The 23084-nt window shown below is 44.8% G+C and overlaps 2 protein-coding genes across 22 annotated transcripts in view; one reads left to right on the forward strand and one right to left on the reverse strand.

Annotated features, from left to right (window-relative positions):
* Positions 1-11: 11 nt before the first annotated feature.
* On the reverse strand, positions 12-20335 carry CUNH1orf43 (chromosome unknown C1orf43 homolog). Of its 2 annotated transcripts, XM_070014016.1 has the most exons (7): positions 20254-20335; positions 19812-19913; positions 9960-10077; positions 9393-9446; positions 7645-7811; positions 7498-7556; positions 12-996 (listed from the first exon to the last, which is right to left on the reverse strand). In XM_070014016.1, exons 1-7 carry the CDS (start codon positions 20317-20319, stop codon positions 801-803), a joined length of 762 nt encoding a protein of 253 aa, XP_069870117.1. In that variant the 5' UTR covers positions 20320-20335; the 3' UTR covers positions 12-800. The 2 variants fall into 2 exon arrangements, with proteins under 2 accessions (XP_069870117.1, XP_069870118.1); XM_070014017.1 differs by lacking the exons at positions 19812-19913; positions 20254-20335 and adding an exon at positions 15352-15736.
* Positions 20313-23084, forward strand: part of Ubap2l (ubiquitin associated protein 2 like) — a 63156-nt gene continuing 60384 nt past the window's right edge. For 14 of the 20 annotated variants that reach the window (XM_070014000.1, XM_070014003.1, XM_070014006.1 and 11 more), the window contains exon 1: positions 20859-20956. The gene's annotated coding sequence lies outside the window, so the exon portion shown is untranslated. Of the gene's footprint in view, positions 20402-20815; positions 20957-21026; positions 21047-21261; positions 21320-23084 lie in introns of those variants that run through there. The other 6 variants (XM_070013992.1, XM_070014013.1, XM_070013993.1 and 3 more) reach the window with 5 other exon arrangements.

The following is a 23084-nucleotide window of genomic DNA, read 5'->3' on the forward strand; positions in this document are numbered from 1 at the left end:
ACTCACATGTCTTATTTTTTAATAGTTTATTTTATTAAATAATTTATGAAGTCAGACCAGTAACTGGTTTATTAGGAAAAACCACTTCTTCACAGTCTCATATGTTGTCAAAAGACAATGCCAGATGTGTGGACCTTCTCCTCCATTCAGTTTATTCACAAGAGTAATGAATGAAGCTGGAAGAGCAGATCCTTGCATGTGAGAAAAATTTTGTACTGTTTCAACTGACTTACCACCTCCACTATTACTCCTCCTACTCCCAGTTTTTTTCCTCCTAGTTCTTTCTTGCCTTTCCACCAGTTAACTCTGAGGTACCCTAACCCAAACAGTTAAAGCCACTCATTTGAGAACAGTAAGGTAGACATAGAAGACATCTATCAACCTCCCACCTTTGGGATTAAATAGACCGCAACAATGAAGGTAAACTGTGGCCAAAAATAATGAAAAAAATTTTTTTGGTTGGTTTGTGGGGCTTGAACTTTGGGCCTAGGCGCTGTCCCTGAGCTCTTCAGCTCAAGTCTAGCGCTTAAGCCACAGCGCCACTTTAATGAAAGATTTTTAAGGAAGCTTTGATATAAATAAATAGTAAAGACTTCTGAATTCAAACCCAGCAAAGTGCTACTAGAAAAGAAAAGTCTTAGTGTCTGAAAATGCCCATATGAAAGGGTTGGGGAATGATTCTTCAGGCACAAGCTCTAAGAATTCTGGACATAATGGAGACATTAGCTGAGCCTGATGTCCTGAGGGCTTCCCAGTAAGCATCTTTCTGGCTTTATCTGTGCCATAGTCCTTCAGCTCAATCACAGTGTGCTCTCCAATGTATTATAGTTGTCCTTAAAGCTCTTCAATTCAAGGAAGTGCTTGGCACGTTTACTCTTCTGACTGGAGGGGAGATATGTGACTTGGATTGTTGTTGGAGAGACTTCAGGGGACTGAGTTAGGTCTTTGGCTGCTGACTGGTGTTGTCGTTGAGAGCTCCCAATTCGTGCTTTCACCCTAAAGAAAACAAAGAGGGGAGGTCATGGACAGAATAAGGACTCTGGAAGAACATAATTCAGGGCTTATCCTCTCCCATAAATGTAGTCTCTAACCTATCTTAAAAACAAATTACTGCCGGGCGCCGGTGGCTCACGCCTGTAATCCTAGCTACTCAGGAGGCTGAGATCTGAGGATCGCGGTTCAAAGCCAGCCCGGGCAGGAGAGACTGTGAGACTCCTATCTCCAATAAACCACCAGAAAACCGGAAGTGGCGCTGTAGCTCAAGTGGTAGAGCGCTCGCCTTGAGCTGAAGAGCTGAAGGACAGCGCCCAGGCCCAGAGTTCAAGCCCCACGACCGACAAAAAAAAAAAAACAAAAACAAAAAAACAAATTACTATAAAAAAATTACTATAAACCTGCCTGTCAGCTTAGAGGTAGCAGAAAAACTATTTGTCTTTCTTTCTGGCATAAGCTTTTCTTCATCACACTATGCTTAAAGTTTTTGTTTTTTGGTCCTTTTTTTAACTTAGGGCTTGGATGCTGTCCCTGAGCTTTTTTGCTCAAGGTTAGCACTCTACCACTTTGAGCCAAAGTGCCACTTCTGGTTTTCTGGTGGTTAACTGGAGATAAGAGTCTCATGGTCTTTCTTGCCTAGGCTGGCTTTGAACTGTGATCCTTAGATCTCAGTCTCCTGAGTAGTTAGGATAGTAGGCATGAGCTACCAGCACTCAGCATAAAGAAAAGTTTGAACTCTACTTATTCACCTAATGTGTATATGAAACTAACATACGTTTAGTTCAAAGAGTTCCTCCAAAACAAGAATAGAAACAGCTATCTCCTACACGTTAGAGCATTATACTCTAATTTACTAACATAACCAATATCATGTATCATCTGCTTTTGCAGTTAGGAAACTGAGGACCCAATAATTATTTTTTATGAAGTCACAAAGCTTGTAAATTATAGATCAGGGAATCAAACTGTTTGTCAGATTTCAAAGCTAATATTCTCTTCAGTATACCCATTGAATCTGGAGATCAGAGACAAAAATTTGAAAGAGCTAGGGGCTGGGAAAGTGGCTCAGTGGTAGAGCGCTAGCCTTGAGCTGAAGAGCTGAGGGACAGTGCCCAGGTCCAGAGTTCAGGTCCCACGACAGGACCCAACAAAAAATTTGAAAGAGCTAATAAAATAAATATAAAATTTATCTTAATTTTGTGTGTGTGTGGGCACACACGTGAGCAGATTCTGGGGCTTATACTCAGTGCTTGGGCATTGTCCCTGAGCTTTTTTTTTTCCCTCCCTTAAAGATAGTGCTCTATTACTTGAGCACCAGTTTCAAGTCCAGTATTTTAGGTAGATAATTGGAGATAAGAGTCTCATGGAATTTCCTGTTTGGGTTAGTTTTGAACCAGATCTCAGCCTCCTGAGTAGCCAGGATTACAGGCATGAACCATTGGCCCAGCTTATCTTAACCATTTTAAAATGTATACTGCAAAAGTGGTAAATTAATCCAGTTGTGGAAGCAACTAAAATGCTTTTCATCTTGTAGAACAATATCTATGCTCATTCAGAAACTCTTGTTGTTGTTGTTGTTCTTTTTTGGTCAGTCGTGGGGCTTGAACTCTGGGCTTAAGCAGTCCTTGTGCTCTCGAGTGCTCTACCACTTGAGCCACAGTGCCACTTCCGGTTTTCTAGTGGTTTATTGGAGATAAGAGTCTCACCGAGGGCTGGGAAGGTGGCTCAATGGTAGAGCGCTTGCCTCGCATGCCTGAGGCCCTGGGTTCGATTCCTCAGCACCACATAAGCAAAAGGAAAAAAGCTGGAAGTGGCGCTGTGGCTCAAGTGGTAGGGCGCTAGCCTTGAGCTGAAGAGCTGAGGGACAACACCCAGGCCCAGAGTTCAGGCCCCACGACCGGAACCCCCCCCCCAAAAAAAAAAAAAAAAAAAAAAAAAAGAGTCTTACCGACTTTCCTGCCCAGGCTGGCTTTGAACCAAGATCCTCAGATCTCAGCCTCCTGAGTAGCTAGGATTACAGGCGTGAGCCAACGGCGCCGGGCTCATTTAGCAACTTTTTTTTTTGTCAGTTGTGGGGCCTGAACTCTGGGCCTGGGCACTGTCCCTCAGCTCTTCAGCTCATGGCTAGCACTCTACCACTTGAGCCACAGCACCACTTCTGGCTTTTCCTGCTTATGTGGTGCTGAGGAATTGAACCCAGGGCCTCATGCATGCAAGGCAAGCACTCTACCACTGAGCCACCTTCCCAGCCCCTCCAGCAACTCTTAATTCTCCTTCTTTACTGAGTTTGACTACCTACAGCTATAAAAGTAGAACCAGCATTTATCTTTCAAAGGTTATTTGTTAGCTGGGTGCCAGAGGCTCATGCCTTTAATCCTAGATATTTAGGAGTCTAAAATGTGAGGATCAAGGTTCAAAGCCAGCCTGGGGCAGGAAAGTCCATGAGACTCTTATTTCCAATTAACCACCAGAAAACCAGAGTTGGTGCTGGAGCTCAAGTGGGAGAGTGCTTGCCTGGAGCTGAAGAGCTCAGGGACAGTGCCCAGGCCCAGAGGTCAAGCCCCAGAACCAAAAAAAAAAAAAAAGGTTATTTGTTTTCTGGCTAGAGATCAGGGTCTTGTGCTCTCACATAGCTTTCACTCAGGGCTGTCACTCTACCACTGGAGCTCTTGGATGACATTTTGCAAATTAACACGAGATATAATCTCAGACTTTTCTGTTTTGGTAAGCCTGGAACCAAGATCCTCAGATCTCAGCCTCCTGAGTAGCTAGGATTAAAATGTAAGCCATTGGTGCCCAATCTTTCAATAATCTTTTTTAAAAAAATGTTTATTATGAAAATACCATACAGAGGAGTTACAATTACACGGGCAAGATAATGAGCACATTTCTTTTTCTTTTTTTTTTTGGGTCCGGTCATGGGGCCTGAACGCTGTCCCTCAGCTCTTCAGCTCAAGGCTAGTGCTCTACCACTTGAGCCATAGTGCCACTTCCGGCTTTTTTCTTTTTGCTTATGTGGTGCTGGGGAATCGAACCCAGGGGCTCAGGCATGCAAGGCAAGCGCTCTACCACTGAGCCACCTTCCCAGCCCCATGAGCACATTTCTTATCAAGTATCATTGCTTCCTCCTTTGTTTCCCCTTCTTATCCCTTCCCATATCCTGCCCCTTTCAATGGTCTTGAACAGGCTTCTTGCCTAAATTATAATCCAAATGTTCTTTTCTACCTTCTCTTCCACAGGTCACTTATATTACTTCTCTAAGCAAAGGTTGTTTTTTGATTTTGTTTTTGCTGGTCCTGGTCCTTGAACTCTGGGCCTGGGCAATGTCCCTAAGCTCCTTTTGCTCAAGGGCTAGGATGGCAGATATGAGCCACCAGTGCCTGACAAAATTTTTGTGCGTGTGTGTGTGTGTGTGCTGGACCTGGGGCTTGAAATCAGGGTCTGGACACTGTCCCTAAGATCCTTTTTATTTATTTATTTGTCAGTTGTGGAGCTAGAACTCTGGGCTTGGGTGCTGTTCCTGAGCCATTTCCTGTTTCCTGGAGGATAACTGGAGATAAGAGTCTCACCGACTTTCCAACCCATGATGGCTTTGAACTGTGATCCTCAGATCTCAGCCTCCTGAGTAGCTAGAATTACAGGTGTGAGCCATTGGTGCCTGGCTCCTAGCTCCTGTTGCTCAAGGCTAGCATTCTACCACTTGAGCTATACCACCACTTCTGGCTTTTTTTTTTTTTTGTAGTTTATTGGATATGAGTCTCATTGGCTTTCCTGCCTGAGCTGGCTTTGAACTTTGATCTTCAGATCACAGCCTTTAAGTAGTTGGGATTATAGGCACAAGTCACTGGTGCTCAGCTCATTTTCTAGTTTGTTTTCCTCTTCTTTTTAAAAATTTTTTTTCTTTTTTTAAAATTTTATTTGTGAACATACTGTACAGAGGGGTTACAATTACATGGGCAGGATAATGCATACATTTCTTACCAAGCATTGCAGCCTCCTCCTTTGTTTACCCTTCACCTCCCTTCCCAGCCTCCCCCCTCTCCCCCCCTTTTTAAAATTTTTATTTATTTTGTTGGTCATGGAGCCTGAACTTTGGGTCTGGTCACTGTCCCTCAGTTCTTCAGCTTAAGGCTAGTGCTCTACTACTTAAGCCACAGCACCACTTACGGCTTTTTCTCGTTATGTGGTGCTGAGGAATCAAACCCAGGGCCTCATGCATGCAAGGCAAGCACTCTACCACTGAGCCACCTTTCCAGCCCTCTTCTTTTTATTTGTATTGAGGTTTTGAACTCAGTCTTGCATTTGCTAGACAGGTGCTCTACTACTTGAGCCACATTATTTCCTGAATAGGGTCTTGCATTTCTGCCTAACCTAGCTTAGATCATGACCCTCCTACTTATGCTTCCCATGTAGCTGGCCTGGAATTAGCAACCTCTCTGTCTCAGCTCTCTGAGTGCTTGAATTACATGTGGGAACCCTAACACTTAGTACTGATTTTTTAAGTTCTTTTTTTTTTTTTTTTTGCCGGTCATGGGGCCTGAACTCTGGGCCTGGGCGCTGTCCCTCAGCTCTTCAGCTCAAGGCTAGCACTCTACCACTGGAGCCACAGCACCACTTCCGGCTTTTTCTGCTTATGTGGTGCTGAGGAATCGAACCCAGGGCCTCATGTATGCGAGGCAAGCACTCTACCACTGAGATACCTTCCCAGCCTGTGATTTTTTAAGTTCTTGATTGGCGTTTTTTTCACCCATTTCTTATTTATTTATTTATTTATTTGATTGTGGGGCCTGAACTCTGGGCCTGGGCATTGCCCCTCAGCTCTTGAGTTCAAGGTGAGTGCTCTATCACTTGAGCCACAGCGCCACTTCTTGCTTTTTCTGCTCACTGTGGTGCTAAGGAATCAAAAACAGGGCCACATGCATGCAAGGCAAGCACTCTACCACTGAGCTACCTTCCCAACCCCTCACCCTTTTCATTTTAAGAGTTGCATATATAACACAGTGAAACTTTGTTTAGTACATAGTTAATGCAGTTATGATTCCTCTCCTATAAAAAAATGCTGAAGCCAGGAGCTGATGGCTCACATCTGTAATCTTAGCTATTCAGAAGGCTAAAATCTGAGGATTTCAGTTCAAAGCCAGTCCAGGCAGGAAAGGCCCTGAGATTCATCTCTAAATAATAACACAAAGAGCCAGAAGTGGCACTGTGGCTCAAAGTGGTAGAGTGCTAGCCTTGAGCAAAAAAAGCTCAAGGATAGCACCCAAGCCCCGCGTTCAAGCCCTACAACTGGCCAAAAAACAAACAACAACCAAAAAAAACCCTCAAAAACTGAATCTCAGTGATGTCTTCAAGCCCTACAACTGACCAAAAACCAAACAACAACCAAAAAAAAAAAAAACCCCTCAAAAGCTGAATCTCAGGGGCTGGGAAGGTGGCTCAGTGGTAGAGCACTTGCCTTGCATGCCTGAGGCCCTGGGTTCGATTCCTCAGCACCACATAAGCAAAAAGAAAAAAGCCGGAAGTGGCGCTGTGGCTCAAGTGGTAGAGCGCTAGTCTTGAGCTGAAGAGCTGAGGGACAGCGCCCAGGCCCAGAGTTCAGGCCCCACAACTGGACCAAAAAAAAAAAAAAAAAAGCTGAATCTCAGTGATGTCTTGTTTTAAGATAGGGTTATAATGCTTTAAGTGGTAATACAATTGATTGCATTTGCTTCTTTCTTTTATCAGACCAAGACACAAAAGGAGAACTCTAGGGAAGAAGGAAACTCTTGGTAGACTACATTTTGATATTTTACTTAAGCAGAAAAAAAAAAAAGAGAGAGAGAGATAAGCAAAGTAAAAGCCACTCTTACTAGCTTATATGGTAGTATCTGTTTTCTTTTTTTTTTTGTTTTTGTTTTTGGTCCGGTCATGGGGCCTGAACTCTGGGCCTGGGTGCTGTCCTTCAGCTCTTCAGCTCAAGGCTAGTGCTCTACCACTTGAGCCACAGCGCCACTTCCGGGTTTTTCTTTTTGCTTATGTGGTGCTGAGGAATCGAACCCAGGGCCTCAGGCATGCAAGGCAAGCGCTCTACCACTGAGCCACCTTCCCAGCCCAGTATCTGTTTTCTAATGTACCTAGTTTTTTTTTTTTTTGGCCAATCCTGGGGCTTGAACTCAGGGCCTGGGCATTATTCCTGAGCCTCTCTGTGCTCAAGCCTAGCACTCTATCACTTGACATTTCTGACCTTTTCTGTTTATGTAGTACTGAGGAATCGAACCTATGACATCATACATGCTCTAAGCAAGCCCTCTACCACTAAGCCACATTCCCAGCCCTCAAGATGTAGTTTTAACAACTCTTACTGTGTTAAGGACTTTTTTTCATATTGGTTTATGGAAACATAGCATCTCCATCCATCCATCCATCCATCCATCCATCCATCCATCCATCCATCCATCCATCCTCTCTTCATAGACAGAATCTTGCCATAATCTTAATGCCTCAGACCCTTCCCTCCAAACTCACACAGTGGCTAGTTCACTCAGAGCCTCCTGATAGCGCACGTATTCACTCTGGCCAAAAACCTTAGGAAACATAAAGAATAGTTAGTATCTCTCATTTCTGAAGCATCCCTTTAGGTCCTTGAGGGAAAAACTGGCTATCCCAGCTTACCCCAGTCCCATAGCGGGCTGTCTCATAGCCATCCAGCAGGGTATCAATGAGGGCCTTGCGCACACCCTTAAAAGGAGTGGTAGTATTTCGCAGATCTAGCAAGTACGAGCGGAAATTCTTGCCCATTAAGGAACGTGGGTGCCGGCCTTCAGCATAAAATGGAATATCTGAAAAGATAATAGTACAATGATACCCCTTCATCTTTACAGTTTTTTTTTTTAATCTCTCTCTCTCTTTGTCAGTTTTTGGGCTTGAACTCAGGGCCTAGGTGCTATCTCTGAGCTCTTTTTTTTTTTTTGGGGGTCCGGTCGTGGGGCCTGAACTCTGGGCCTGGGTACTGTCCCTCAGCTCTTCAGCTCAAGGCTAGCGCTCTACCACTTGAGCCACAGCGCCACTTCCGGCTTTTTTCTTTTTGCTTATGTGGTGCTGAGGAATCGAACCCAGGGCCTCATGCATGCAAGGCAAGCACTCTACCACTGAGCCACCTTCCCAGCCCAGTTCTGACTACTTTAGAGGCTAAGATCTGGGGAAATCTCAGTCCATAGACAGCCCAGAGAGACAAGTTCAAGATACTCTTCAATTAACCAGCAAAAAGCCAGAGTGGAGAAAGTAGATTGCCAACCAGGAGCAAAAAAACTAAGTGTGAATCCAGGTGTTCAAGCCCAGTACTGGCACAAATGGGGAGGAAAAAAATGTTAAAAACAAAAATAAGCTGGCCGGGCGCTGGTGGCTCATGCCTGTAATCCTAGCTACTCAGGAGGCTGAGATCAGAGGATTGCGGTTCAAAGCCAGCCTGGGCAGGAAAGACCGTGAGACTCCTATCTCCAATAAACCACCAGAAAACCGGAAGTGGCACTGTAGCTCAAGTGGTAGAGCGCTCGCCTTGAGCTGAAGAACTGAGGGACAATGCCCAGGCCCAGAGTTTAAGCCCCACGACTGACAAAAAAAAACAAAAAAACAAAAAAACAAAAAAACAAAAAAAAGCTGGATGCTAGTGGCTTACACCTATAATCCTAGCTATTAAAAGAAGCTGAGATATGAGGATCTCAACTTGAATCCAGCCCAGGCAGGAAAGTCCATGAGACTCTTTATCCCCACTTAATTAACCACTCAAAAGCCAGAAAGGAGAAGTGGCTTGAGTGGCAGAGTCCTAGCTCAAGGACAATGCACAGGTCGAGTTCAAGCCTGAGGACCAGCACACATGCACATACACAAAAAACACACAAAAAACTCCAAGAAGCAAAAGTCAGATTTGGGTACATAAAAAAACTCACCTAAAAAAAAAAAGCAAAACCAAAAGTTATCAAAAACAAAAGCCAGGCTCTCTGGAGAAGAAATAACCTGCCTACATGTTTTCCTATAAAAAAGAAACTAGAGGAGCTGGGAAGGTGGCTTAGTGGTATAGCGCTTGATTGCATGTGTGAGGCCCTGGGTTCGATTCCTCAGCACCACATAAGCAAAAAGAAAAAAAGCCGGAAGTGGCACTGTGGCTCAAGTGGTAGAGCGCTAGCCTTGAGCTGAAGAGCTGAGGGACAGCGCCCAGGCCCAGAGTTCAGGCCCCACGACTGGACCCCCCAAAAAACAAACAAACAAAAAGAAACTAGTAGTCTTAAAACTCTAGGAAATTCCTAGCAGCCAGGGAAGTGAAGAAGACAATTCTTAACGTATGAAATATGTTCATAACTCTTATTCCCAAATGATTTTTCCCCCCTTTTTGGGAAAAAATGGATTTATCAGCTAGCCCTTACCAGACGCACGGATTGCATCCAGAGCTTTCATCCTGTATAGATAGTTGTAGCAACCTGTTGAGAGGAAAGACTCATCATCACCGTGAAAAGATCCCCCAAATTAGGTTTAACATTGGTGACTCATGCCTATAATCCTAGCTACTCAAGAGGCTGAGATCTGAGAATTATTGCTGGAAGCCACCCTGGGCAGTAAAGTCCATGCCACTTTTATCTCTAACCACTAAAAAGCAAGAAGTGGAGCTGTGGCTCAAAGTGGTAGAGCACTAGAGTTGGAGCATCAAAGCTCTGGTACAGTGCCCAGGACCTGAATTCAAGCCCCAAGAGCCTGATATACATGTGTGCTAGTGTGTGTGCGTGTGCTCACATGCACGTGTACGCACACACACACTCGTGCGCGCGTGCGTACACACACACCTCAAACTGTAGAGGGCCAAATAAACTGTCCCCCTGCATCTGGCATATATTCAATAACTGAGCAATAATTGAAGTTTCTGTCAGCAGATGTTAATAACTCTGAGATCAACTCATGGGACTCATCCCTGTAGCATCCTCCACTTTGCCACCTACTTTGATTTCCCTGGGTTTCCAGTTGTAGCAGTCTTGCATCATCATCTGCAAGGAGCTGGGGTTCATACTTGATATCCTGAACCCTAGAAAGTCGAATATCAATCTCTTCTTTCAGATCCTGCACATGTAGATAGATAAAAGAAAACACAATCACTAACCCTATACTGGTTTCCACCAATCTAGAAATAGGGCAGCGCATGTAAACAACTAAGATAACCAAACAAAGTACTTGTAAAGCTAGTGAAATTGCTAGGTTAAAAAAGAAAAGAAGAGAAAAGAAAAGAAAAGAAATAGCTGGTGCCTGTAATCCTAGCTACTCTGGGGGCTGAGATTTGGGGATTATAGTCTGAAGCCAGCTCATGCAGTAAAATCCATTAGACTGTTACCTTCAATAAACTACTAAGGAAAAGCTGGAAGTGGTGCTGTGGCTTAAGTGGTAGAGCACTAACCTTGAGGAAAAGAAGCTCACGGACAGGCACTGAGTTTAAGCCCCATGACTACCACCAAAAAAAAAGGAAGAAAGAAAAGGAAAAAAAAAATAAAAAATCCTGACTCTATCTCCTAGGTCCTAGGATTACAATTGTGCACAACTATGCCTGGGTAACAAACAATATTTTTGCTTTTAAGTTGGATTTAAAAGAACCTTTTTTTTTTTTTTTTTGATTGGCCTTGGGGCTTGAACTTTGGGCCTGGGTGCTGTTGCTGAGCTCTTCAGCTCAAGGTGAGCACTTTACCACTTGAGCTACAGCTACAGCACTACTTCCTTGAGCTACAGCACTACTTCCAGTTTTCTGGTGGTTAATTTGAGATAAGAGTCTCCTAGCTATTCAGGAGGCTGAGATCTGAGGATGGAGGTTCAAAGCCAGCCCAGGCAGGAAAGTCTGTGAGATTCTTACCTTCAATAAACCACCAGAAAACTGGAAGTGGCGCTGTAGTTCAAGTGGTAGAGCGCTAGCCTTGAGCTGAAGTGCTGAGGACAGCACTCAGGCCCAGAGTTCAAGCCCCACGATCGACCAAAAAAAAAAAAGTTTCACAGACTTTCCTGCCTGGGTTGGCTTTGAAACGAGATCCTCAGATCTCAGCCACCTGAGTAGTTAGGATTACAGGCGTGAGCCACCTGGCTTAGTTGTACATATTTTCTAACTCAGAAAGTTCTATATAATATGTAATCAAGATTCTTCTAAGCTGGGTGTGCCAGTGGCTCACGCCTTTAATTCTAGCTACTCAGGAGGCTGAGATCTGAGGATCACAGTTCAAAGGCAGCCCAGGCAGGAAAGTCTGTGAGACTCTTATCCCCAATAAACCACTCAGAAAACCGGAAGTGGTGCTCTGACTCAATGGTAAAGCTCTAGCCTTGAACAGAAGAGCTCAGGGACAGTGCCCAGGGTCAGAGTTCAAGCCCTATGACCACCACCAACAACAACAAGAAAAATAAAAAAAAAGAAAGAAAATAACTACAAGCAATAATCTAGGCTGTATAGAATGTCTACCTGGCAAGCACAAGATACTAAGCTCAAATCCCAGTAACACACCCACACACACATACAGAAAAAAACAAAAAAAAGAAGCTATAATCTACAAATCTGTGAGGAAAAGGAAGCCTAGAGAGAGAGAGAGAGAGAGAGAGAGAGAGAGAGAGAGAGTGTGTGTGTGTGTGTGTGTGTGTGTGCTGGTTGCTCACTCCAGTAATCCTACTCAGAAGGCTGAGATCTGGAGGACTGTGGTTTGTAGCCTGCCTGGGCAGAAAAGAATGTGAGATTCCAACTCCAAAATAACCAGCAAAAAGCAGGGTTGGAAGTGTGGCTCAAATGGTAGAACACTAAGTAAGTTAAGCAAGTGTGAGGCCTACAGTTCAAGGATTAGCACTACCACACACACACAAAAAAAGTTTGGGAATTATGCCACCCAGCAGACCACAGGATTTCAAGAAGTCATATTAACAAAAATTAAAACAGGATTAGAAGCTTAGTTCAAGTGGTAGAGTACATGTGTAGTAAGTGTAAGGCCCCGGGTTCAATGTATAGTATAAAGTGTCCTATTGACTTTTCGCTGGTCTTGGGGATTGAACTGTGGGCCTAGGCACTGTCCTTAAGGTTCTTTTGCTCAAGGCTAGCACTCTACCACTTGAACTACAGCTCTACTTCCTGCTTTTTCTGTGCTTAAGTGGAGATAGAGATTTTCCTGCCTGGGCTGGCTTTGAACTGTGATTCTCAGATCTCAGTCTCCTAAACAGCTAGGATTACAGATGTGAGCTACCAATGCCCAGCTCCTTATTGATTTTTTTTCCCTGCCAGTCCTGGGGCTTGAACTCTGGGCATGGGCACTGTCCTTGAGCTTCTTTTGCTCAAGGCTAGCACTCTACCACTTGAACCACAGTACCACTTTTGGCCTTTTCTGTGTAGGTGGTACTGAGGAATCGAACTCAAGGCTTCGTGCATGCAAGGCCAGGACTTTCCCACTGAGCCACCTTCCCAGCCTCCTTCCTTATTGATATCTTAAGAAATTAAAATAGGGCTGGGAAGGTGGCTCAGTGGGAGAGTGCTTGCCTCAATGCATGAGGCACTGGGTTCCATTTCTCAGCACCATATAAGCAGAAAAAGCTGGAATGGCGCTGTAGCTCTATTGGTAGGATACTAGCCTTGGGCTTAAGAGCTGAGGGACAGCGTCCAGGCCCAGAGTTCAGGTCCCAGGACTGATTTCAAAAAAAAAAAAAAAAAAAGAAAGAAATTAAAATACATTTAATATTTGAAATTGGTCATTCCTATGTATAGTGTAACATTTTACCGTTTTTTTTTTTTTTTTTTTGGTTTTTTTTTTTTTTTTTTGTCGGTCATGGGGCTTGAACTCTGGGCCTGGGCGCTGTCCCTCAGCTCTTCAGCTCAAGGCAAGTGCTCTACCACTTGAGCTACAGCGCCACTTCCTAGTGTAACATTTTAAAAGTACTAAATGTTTTACTAATCAATTGTCCAGAAGCAACCATTATTATTACTTTCATATCTATCTCACATAGGAAGGTTGCCAGAGCCTCAGGAGATAAGAAAACCTTGTTTTTTGCAGTATACGGGATTGAAATTAAAGCCTTACACATGCCAAGCAAGCACTTTCACCTGAGCCATGGGCCCAACCCTTGTAACACTTTTAACTTCCAATGTGAACTATATCACATACAGAATATAGACAATGTGCACATATAAAAGTTGCTTTTTGCTGGGTGCTAGGAGCTCACACCTACTCAGGAGGCTGAGATCTGAGGATCGCAGTTCAAAGCCAGCTGGGCAGGAAAGTCCCTGAGACTCTTTAACTACAATGAACCACCAGAAAATCACAAGTGGCACTGTGGCTCAAGTGGTAGAACGCTAGCCTTGAACTGAAGAGCTCAGGGACAGCGCCTAGGCCCAGAGTTCAAGCCCACAAACCAACAGCAACAAAAAAAGGTTGTGTGTGTGTGTGTGTGTGTGTGTGTGTGTGTGGGCACTGTCCCTTAGCTTTTTTGCTTAAGGCTTTACACTCTACCACTTGAATGATACCTCTACTTCGAGTTTTTAGTGGTTAACTGGAGATAAGGCTTCAGGGACTTTCATGCCTAGGCTAGCTTGAAACTGTGATCCTCAGATCTCAGTCTCCTAAGTAGATTAGTTTTCAGCCACTGAGGTCCAGCACATTTTAAAAAATTATAAAGTTGAACCAATTTAGTTTAGGAAACAGAACTTTATCAGTGACATTCTATGTGCCTTCCCAACTGAATGCCCATTACCACCCACCTGAATGTCAATAGTCCTCTTACTCTACTGTTTTATCATGTGTCACACTGAATGGAAAATTTCTCTGCAACTGACTTTTTACTTTTTGTTGTGCTGGAGATCAGTGTTTCATACATGTTAGGCAAGTGCCCTATCACTAAGCTATACACAGCTATTTAAAAACAAACTTTTTATACAATAAAATGCATGAGTTTTGAGGAACATACTCATTTGACCAGCATCTCAGTTAAATAAATAGTATTTCACACTTAAATGTCTTCTTCCACTGTAAGTCATAACCCCACTTCTAGTTTCAGGCAACATGATATAACACTTCTACAGCTCTATGTTCTGAAATTTCATATAAAGATAATGGAATGATATGGCATCTACTGTATTGTAAATGAACTTTTGGCTTTTTTCACTTGGCATGTTATTGAGGTGTCTTTGTAATTTACTTTTCCATTCAGTTATAAGACACTTTAGTAACTTACTTTTTTTGTGTATGTACCAATCCTGGAGCTTGAACTCAAGGGCCTAGGTGTAGCACTCTACCACTTGAACCACAGGTCCATTCCAAGTTTTAGGAAGTTTATTGAAGATAAAGTTTCTTGGGGATGGAAGGTGGCTCAGTGGTAAGAGTGCTTGCCTTGCATGCATGAGGCCCTGGGTTCAATTCCTCACTACCCCATAAACAGAAAAAGCTGGAACTGGTGCTTAGCTCAAGTGGTAGAGTGCCAGCCTTGAGCTGAAGAGCTGAGGGACAGCGCCCAGGCCCAGAGTTCAGGCCCCAAAACCGACAAAAAGATAAAGTTTCTTATGGACTTTCCTGCCAGAGCTGGTTTAAAACTGTGATCCTCAGATCACATCCTCCTTGAATAGTTAGAATCACAAGCATGAGCTACCACTTTTTCACCCAAAAATGTTTGAAGACTCATTTGTATTCATATCTTTACCTTCATATAATATCCCAGAATATAAATATATTACTATATGCCCATTTTAAGTTATCATTATTTAAAATATTATTTTATTATTAAGGTGTTATACAGATGGATAACTGCTTCATAGCTTCATAAGTCAGGTAATGAGTACATTTTTTCGGTTGGTAGTGGGGTTTGAACTCTGGGTCTGGGGGCTGTCCCTCAGCTCTTCAGCTCAAGGCTAGTGCTCTACCACTTGAGCCACAGCGCCACTTCTGGCTTTTTTTCTTTTTGCTTATGTGGTGCTGGGGAATTGAACCCAGGGCCTCATGCATGCAAGGCAAGCGCTCTACCACTGAGCCACCTTCCCAGCCCTATGCATGAGACTCTTATCTCGAATAAACTGCCAGAAAACTGGAAGTGGCACTGTGGCTCAAAGTGGTAGAACTCTAGCCATGAGCTGAAGAGCTGAGGGAGGGGCAATGCCCAGGCCCAGAGTTCAAGCCCCATAAGTGGGGGTGGGGGAGAAAAAGAAAGATTCTCATGGGACTTTCTATCCAGGCTGGCTTTGAACTGTGATCTTCAGATCTCAGCCTCCTGAGTAGCTAAGATTACAGGAATGAGCCACCAGCACCCGGGGACCTTTGCTTTTAATACCATACAAGACACTATGAATATTTTTACATGTTTTCACACTAATTAGAAGCAAAAAAAAAAAGTACAACTTACTACGTATTTTCTCTCTTTTTTTTTTTTGTCGGCCATGGGGCTTGAACTCTGGGTCTGGGCGCTGTCCCTCAGCTCTTCAGCTCAAAGCGAGTGCTCTACCACTTGAGCTACAGCACCACTTCCGGTTTTCTGGTGGTTTATTGGAGGTAGGAGTCTCACGGTCTCTCCTGCCCCTCTCCTGCCCGGGCTGGCTTTGAACCGCGATCCTCCTATCTCAGCCTCCTGAGTAGCTAGGATTACAGGCGTGAGCCACCAGCGCCCGGCCATATTTTCTCTATGGTAGGAGCGGAGCTAGCATAGCTAGCTGCTATGAATATTCTTTATTTTTTTTAAAATTTTTTTAACTGTATTTTTTTTTGTCTTTTCTTTTTTGGTACTGGGGATCGAACCCAGGTCGTTGCACTTGCTAGGCAAGCGCTTTGCCACTGAGCTACATCCCAGCCCTCTTTTTTTTTTTTATTTTTTATTGTGAAAATACTGTATAGAGGGGTTACAATTACATGGGCAAGATAGAGTATATTTCTTATTATTTCCCCTTCCCATCCCTTCCCATCCTCCCTCTACCTCCCTTCCCTTGAATATTCTTATTACTTACAAACAAAACTCATATACTGCTGGGACATGGATTAGATACATATATACAATATTAGTACATAGTGCCCAATTATGTTATTGTAAAGTGGTTATATCAATTCATTTTTTTGCCTGTCCTGGGGCTTGGACTCAGGGTCCAAAAATGTCCCTGACCTTTTGCTCAAGGCTAGCACTCCACCACTTGAACCATAGTGCCACTTCTGGCCTTTTCTGTTTATGTGATACCGAGGAATCAAACCCAGGGCTTCATGCATGCTTTGCAAATATTCAGCCCTCAACTTATTATTATTATTTTTTTTTTGGTTGGTCATGGGGCTTGAACTCTGGGCTTGGGCGCTGTCCCTGCACTCTTCAGCTCAAGGCAAGCACTCTACCGCTTGAGCCACAGTGCCACTTCCGGTTTTCTAGTGGTTTATTAGAGATAAGAGTCTCACAGACTTTCCTGCCCGGGCTGGCTTTGAACGGAGATCCTCAGATCTCAGCCTCCTGAGTAGCTAGGATTACAGGTGTGAGCCACCAGCGCCGGCTTCAACTTATTCTTTCATTAGTAATAGGTAAGAATTTAGATGACAAATGTTAATCTCATATAGTTTAGAGGTGACTTAAATACCCAGTTTTCCTAGCTTATGATATGCTGGAACTTGGGCCCTACATTCTTTTTGTGAAGCAAGTGGTGGAGAGAACACTATTGAAGTTTCAGGCCATGACATTTTTGAGACTTTATACTTAGGGGGGTGCTCAAATTACTGCCCCAGGAGTTGAGAGACTTAGTTCTCCATTAATCTACTTTTCATTTACCATGTTACTGAATACATGCTATGTTTTGCCTTAGCTTTAAATTGTTGAGCAACAATGGCATGATGCTTTTATATATTTTTTTGTGGTGGTAATGAGGCTTGAACTCAGGGTCTCACTTTTTTTTTTTTTTGTTGCCAGTCCTGGGGCTTGAACTCAGGCCCTGGGCACTGTCCATGAGCCTCTTTGTGCTTAAGGCTAGCACTTTTATCCCTTGAGCCACTGCACCACTTCTGGCTTTTTCTGAGTAGTTTATTGGAGATAAGGCTCTCACAGAGGCTTTTTTGCCCGGGGTTGGCTTCAAACTGTTATCCTCAGATCTTAGCCTCTTGAATAGTTAGGATTCCAGGTGTGTGCCACTGGCGCCCGGCAATACAATTTTTTTTTTTTTTTTTGTCGGTCCTTCAGCTCTTCAAATCAAGGCTAGTGCTCTACCATTTGAGTCAAAGTGCCACTTCCAGCTTTTTCTGCTTATGTGGTGCTGAGGAATCAAACCCAGGGCCTCATACATGTGAGGCAAGCACTCTTCCTCTGAGCCACTCTCCCAGCCCCAATACAATTATTAAAAAACAAACAAACAAACAAAAACTATTTTGTTTAAGCTCCGATCTAAAGAATGAATTAGCTGGGTAAGTGGAGACAATTCTAAGTCACAGTAACAGCATATGCAAAGGTCTGAAATTCAACCAATGGAGCTGGATCTCAGTAATTGGGAAGATATCGTATAAGCCAGCAAATGCCTATTACTGAGAAGACTAAAGCTACATGGGCATAGTAGTAAGATATCAAGAGTTCTGATTTAGATGTTAGGTTTGGGATTTCTATTAGAAAATTAAGTTGGAACTAGGCTTAGTGGCTCGTGTCTGTAACCTGAGGAAGAGAGAAATCTGGAAGATTAAAGTCAAGACTAGCTTAGGCAAAAAGTTAGACCCTATTTCAAGCTGGGCATGGTGGTTCCTATATATATTCCCAGCTATGTAGGCATATGTAGGTAAGAGGATCTCAGTTTCAAGCTAACTCTGGGCAAAAACATATGAAATCCTACCTGAAAAATAAAACAGATTGGGGGTGGGAAGGTAGCTCAGTGGTAGAGCGCTTGCCTTGCATGCATGAGGCCCAGGGTTCAATTCCTCAGCACCACATAAGTAGAAAAGGCCCGAAGTGATGCTGTGGCTCAAGTGGTAGAGCGCTAGCCCTGAGCTGAAGAGCTGAGAGGACAGTGCCCAGGCCCAGAGTTCAGGCCCCACGACCTGACCCCCCCCCCCCAAAAATAAAACAGCTTGGCACTGGTGGTGGATACCTGTAATACTAGCTACTCAGGAGGCTGAGATATGATCATGAGTTGAAGCCAGCCCAGACAGGAAAGTCAGCCATACTCTTATCTCCAGTTAACCAGTAAAAAAAGCTGAGAGTACAGCTCTGACCTAAGTGGTAGAGTGCTAGCCTTGATCTTTAAATAAAGCTCAGGGACAGCATTCAGTCCCTGAGTTCAAGCTCCAGGACTGTAATTTTTTTTTCTGTTGAAGAAAAAAAGACTGGGGGCTAGGAAGGTGGCTCAGTGGTAGATTGCTTGCCTTGCATGCATGAGGCCCTGGGTTTGATTCCTCAGCACCACATAAGCAGAAAAAGCCGGAAGTGGTGCTGTGGCTCAAGTGGTAAAGCACTAGCCTTGAGCTGAAGAGCTGAGGGACAGTGCCCAGGCCCAGAATTCAGGCCCATGACTGACCAAAAACAACAAAAAAAGGAGTGGGTGGCTGACCACAGGTAGCTCACTTCTATAATCCTAAGTACACAGAAGGCTGAGATCTGAGTTCAGATCTCAGGCTGAGTGCTGCAGTTCAAAAGATTTGTGATCACAAATTAAACACTAAAAAATCTGGAAGTGGGGGGCTGGGAAGGTGGCTCAGTGGTAGAGCGCTTGCCTTGCATGCATGAGGCCCTGGGTTCGATTCCTCAGTACCACATAAGCAAAAAAAAAAAAAAAAAAGAAAAAAGCCGGAAGTGGCGCTGTGGCTCCAGTGGTAGAGTGCTAGCCTTGAGCTGAAGAGCTGATGGACAGCACCCAGTCCCAGAGTTCAGGCCCCACGACCGGACCTCCCCACAAAAAAATCTGGAAGTGGAGCTTAAGTGATAGAGTACTAGCCTTGAGCAAAACAAAACCAAATCCAAAAAACAACTCAGGGACAGTTCCCAGGCTCTGAGTTCATGCTTTAGTACTGGTACAAAAAACAAAAAACAGGCTGTATGGCTCTAAGTGTTAAGTAGGCCCAACAAAAACAAGCCTTTAGAACCTCAATATCTCCCTTCCCCCCAAAAAATATCGAAGTGGAAATATCAGGTAGGGCAGTTGGCTATATAAGTATAAAATTCAGGAAAAGAGAGGTTTGGGGTACACACGAAATTTCATCCTCCTTAAAACCAAAGGAAGCAAGCAATCACCTAAGGAGAGAATGTAAACAAAATCTGAGTGTCAGTAATCCTAGCTACTCAGGGGGCTGGGATCTAAGGATCACAGTTCAAAGCCAGCAGGCAGAAAAGTCAGAGACTTTAATCTCCAATTAATCACCAGAGAACCTGAAGTGGAGTTGTGGCTGAAAGTGGTGAAAGTACTAACTAGCCTTCAACAAAAAAGCTCAGAGATAGAACCTGGGCCCGAGGACAAGCCCTGCCACTGGCAAAAAAATTAAATTAAATTAAGAATAAAAGTTTTAAAAAATTCTGCAAAGCCAACCCATCTTATGGCTCTGGTTGCCAACTGTAATCTCAACACCATCCAAAAATAAAGCAAGCAAAAAACACTAAGTAACATGAACTGTGAAACATTCTACAGCAGGGGTGATAACTTCAAGCCTTTCATTCTGCAAATGCAAAATCCTAAATTCTTGCTAAACTACATTCTGGACCATATTGTGAACCAAATGAGACAAGGACCAGAAGCTTAACAGTTTATGTTCATGTAAGTAAAAGAAGGCACTTGAAAACATGTAAATTAATCATCTTTAAAAATCTGGGAAGGATCTCATTTCTTGTCCCTAAAAGCTTGGAAGGTTATTTTTGCCTGAAGGACCTACCTTGGGAGCATTGTGTCCCACAGGGACATGAGGTCCCCTTCTAGATTTCATTGCAAAGCGCATGATTTGCCTCTTCACAAAAATAAATAGCAGTACAAATACCTGTCAAAAAAAGATAAGAAATCTTTAATAGATTCTTTTTTTTTTTGGTAGCATGCGTTCATTCAAAATCCCCAGATTTAGGTACTCAAGGTTGGATGCTTGGGGCAAAACGTCAAGGATGGGGGCAGATCTCGGGAAACTAGGAGCGAGGAGGCGTGGGTTAGCGCCCTGGAACTTAGAAGGGTTCTCAGAAAGGGGCGGGTCTGGGACTGTGCCTTAGCTCCCAGGTACTCCAGGGATAAGAATCAAAAGCCCAGGTGAGTGGATGAATGAAGTCAGGGAGTGACTCAAGGGTCTGGATTGGGTCAGACTTCAGGAATAGGGCGGGGGTTCTTCTCACCAGGCTCCCGTAGGCCATCACGAGCACGACATTCACCCCGGACAACCAGTTACTGCTGGACGCCATGGCCTCCCTCCCCGCGCAGAACTCAGGTTTTCCTGCTGCCCTGATTCGTTAGCCCAGACTGAGGCGAAGCCACGATGCCCAGGTTCCTCGCAGCTCCCCGGCCATTTCTTTAGGGGGGTAGCCTGAGCCAGACCCAGCCTGAAAACATGGCGGATGGGGTGGGGGGTGGGGAGACGGTCTAGGAAAGTAGAACGACGCCTTCCCGCTTCCCCAGACACGTGACTCAGGCAAAGCAGTGGCACCTGGGAGCGGAGATGCGGAACTTCGCCAGCAAGAGGAAGCAGAGGCCACCAGTGCGTCACGTGGTGGAGGTGGTGGAGGTGGGGCTGCCGTGGAGTGGGCGGGGCTGACGCTTAAGTGCGGTGTTTCGTGGCGTGGCGGCGCGCGCACGCCGGCGTGCGCGTCCCTTTTCTCATCACGTGCTGGGGGACGCAGGAAGGCAAGTGGGAGGGGGAAGGCGCGAGAGCGAGCGCGAGAGGGAAAAGGAGAGAGGGGGTGGGGAGGAGGGAATCTTATATCACGTGACTAGGGGCGGCGCGGCCCGGGGTGTCAGTGTGGAGGAGACTGAGGTAAAGTTGGGAGCGCAGCGGCGTTGGCGGCGGCGGCGGCGGCGGCAGCGGCAGCGCGGCGGGGCCGGGTATTGTCCGCGGCCCCTTTAAATCCGCGATTCCCCCCCCTTTTACCCTCCCTCCTTTCTCCCTTATCCCCGCCGTATCACCCTCTCTCGGTAGGGCCCCCACCGCTCCGTGTTTCCCCACTGTACACCCCCCCTCTTGTAGTTATGCGAGCCCTGGCGCCCCCACCTCTAGTCGGTCGCAGGAGGTTTTGTTTATGGTTGGGTTCGCGGCCTACTGGGCCGCGCCAGAGCCGGGGCCTCGATTTGGGAGCGTGGCCGGGGCGGGGCTTGGGACAGCCGGCGGGGGGGGGGGGCATGCGGCTAGAGTCTGAAGGAGGAGAGCGAGAAAGAGCGCGAGCGAGTGAGGCCTGGGCCTTGCCTGAGGTAGGGCTATCTCCACCATGGCCGGTGCCTGTGGAGGAGAGGGCCTCCTCCCTTTCCAGCCCTCTGCAGGCCTCTTCTGATCCGGATCCGGCCTGGTTGGAGGTGGCGGAGTGGGGGGGGGGCGGTGGGAGAGGGAGGAAAGGCGATGGGGTGGAGCTGCCCCAAACTCCCCCATGTGGCCCTCAATTTGGAGTGCGGAGGATTAATTTGTTCCGGGTGGGAGGTGGAGAGGCGATTGGCTCGGTGGGCTCCTGATGTGGCGCGGTGGGGGGGGGCAGGGAGGTGAGCCTCCCATCCTCCGCGCGTGGGCTTGCGTCCCCTCTTCGCTCCCAACCTCTTTGTCAGCTCTTCTTGTTACCCTTCCGTTTTTCTTACCCACCCGGCTCTTGTTATATATTTTTTGCTGCTGCCTTTAGCTTCTTGTTATCTATAGTGTAGTTTGGGGTGCCATAAACAATTACGTTTTGAGGAGGCCGGGCATGGAGGCTCCCCTTAAGGTGTATTACGCCTAAGAGACGTCACTAGATTACTGGGGTATTTGTTCACTGTTGTCATAATGGGACAAGAATTCCAAATTTCTTCAAACCTTACCTTGAGGACAGATCATAAATTGCCTTACAAACTGATGTCACACACGGGCGACTGCTCCTTTTCCACTATTCTTGAAATGTAGCCACCGCTAGTGTAGGATGTTGTGGAAAGAGAAACATCACAATATCGCGTTTTTGTTATTGTTAACGGTTTGCCTTTGAGCCTCCGTGATTATTAAAGAAATCCTTTTTGGGGGGGCGGTCTCCACTTTCCCTTCCTCATGTCCTGCTTTGAGAGGATACCTGGTGTTAATTGCTGTTGGTATTGGGAGTTGATGACAGCCAGCATTACTAAAGAATTAAAACATTTGCCTCTATATGGGTTGATAAACTGCTTTGACGTCTTATATCCATTGTCTTTAGACTATATACCCAAGATTGTTTCTGTTGTGAATGGGAAGTATTGCTGGCATGTAAAATAATGGCAAAAGACCAAAAAATGTACTGTTTTTCATTTTTAAGGCCCCTCCTTGCTAATTGGGTCCTAACTGGGAAAGCCTCTTACTGGACTCAAGGTGGTGGGGAAGGGGACGTGGAGGTCATTCCAACAAAGCTACTAGGGAAGTTAGTTGGCTCTGTTAGAGGTAGCAAACAGTTCAGCTTCAGCTTCTGAATTGTTTCTCAAATTAGATTGTGAGCTCCCCGAGGGCAGTAACCCAGTCATACTTTTGTATTTCCTGAAGCATTGGGCATTATAGTAAATACTCAATAAATATTTGTTACCTATTTTTTTCAGTAAAATTTCTCTGGCTATTTTTTAAGTAGCTGGTTTTCAAGAGCATTTTGTTGAATCTTGAATTCGTTCCTTGGTCTTCATTTAAGTATTATTTTTCAAGAAAGAGTAACAAGAGTCCCCATCTGTAGGATGATAAACTCTGTATTTGTCTCTGCTTGTTACTAAAAAGTAACGAATTTTGTATCTACAAGTGATCTATTCTAGATCACTTTTAGACCTGTTGCTAGGTGTTTTATTATCTAGGTAGTAAAATTCTCTGTCACATTTTAAAGCACTTGTACTGGAAAATGAAGTTATAGCAAAGGAGTCAGGCTGTTTTTTTTCCTCTCGGTTATATTTTTAAGATGTTTTTCTGTCATACTGACTGGAAAATCATATTTGACTGGGAAAGTATGTGCAATGACTGACAGCTAATTCTATAGCTTGCTTATATCTGTGC

Source organism: Dipodomys merriami, unplaced genomic scaffold, assembly GCF_024711535.1.
Source record: "Dipodomys merriami isolate MVZ:Mamm:240054 unplaced genomic scaffold, mDipMer1.0.p SCAF_92, whole genome shotgun sequence".
NCBI lineage: Eukaryota > Metazoa > Chordata > Mammalia > Rodentia > Heteromyidae > Dipodomys > Dipodomys merriami.

Coding starts and splice junctions, on each gene's coding strand:
- CUNH1orf43 (XM_070014016.1), bottom strand. CDS start 20,319: ATGGCGTCCAGCAGTAACTGGTTGTCCGGGGTGAATGTCGTGCTCGTG. Junction 9,447..9,959: donor GGAAACCCAGGGAAATCAAA/GTAGGTGGCAAA, acceptor TCCTCTCAACAG/GTTGCTACAACTATCTATAC. Junction 7,812..9,392: donor GGATGCAATCCGTGCGTCTG/GTAAGGGCTAGC, acceptor TTATCTTTTCAG/ATATTCCATTTTATGCTGAA.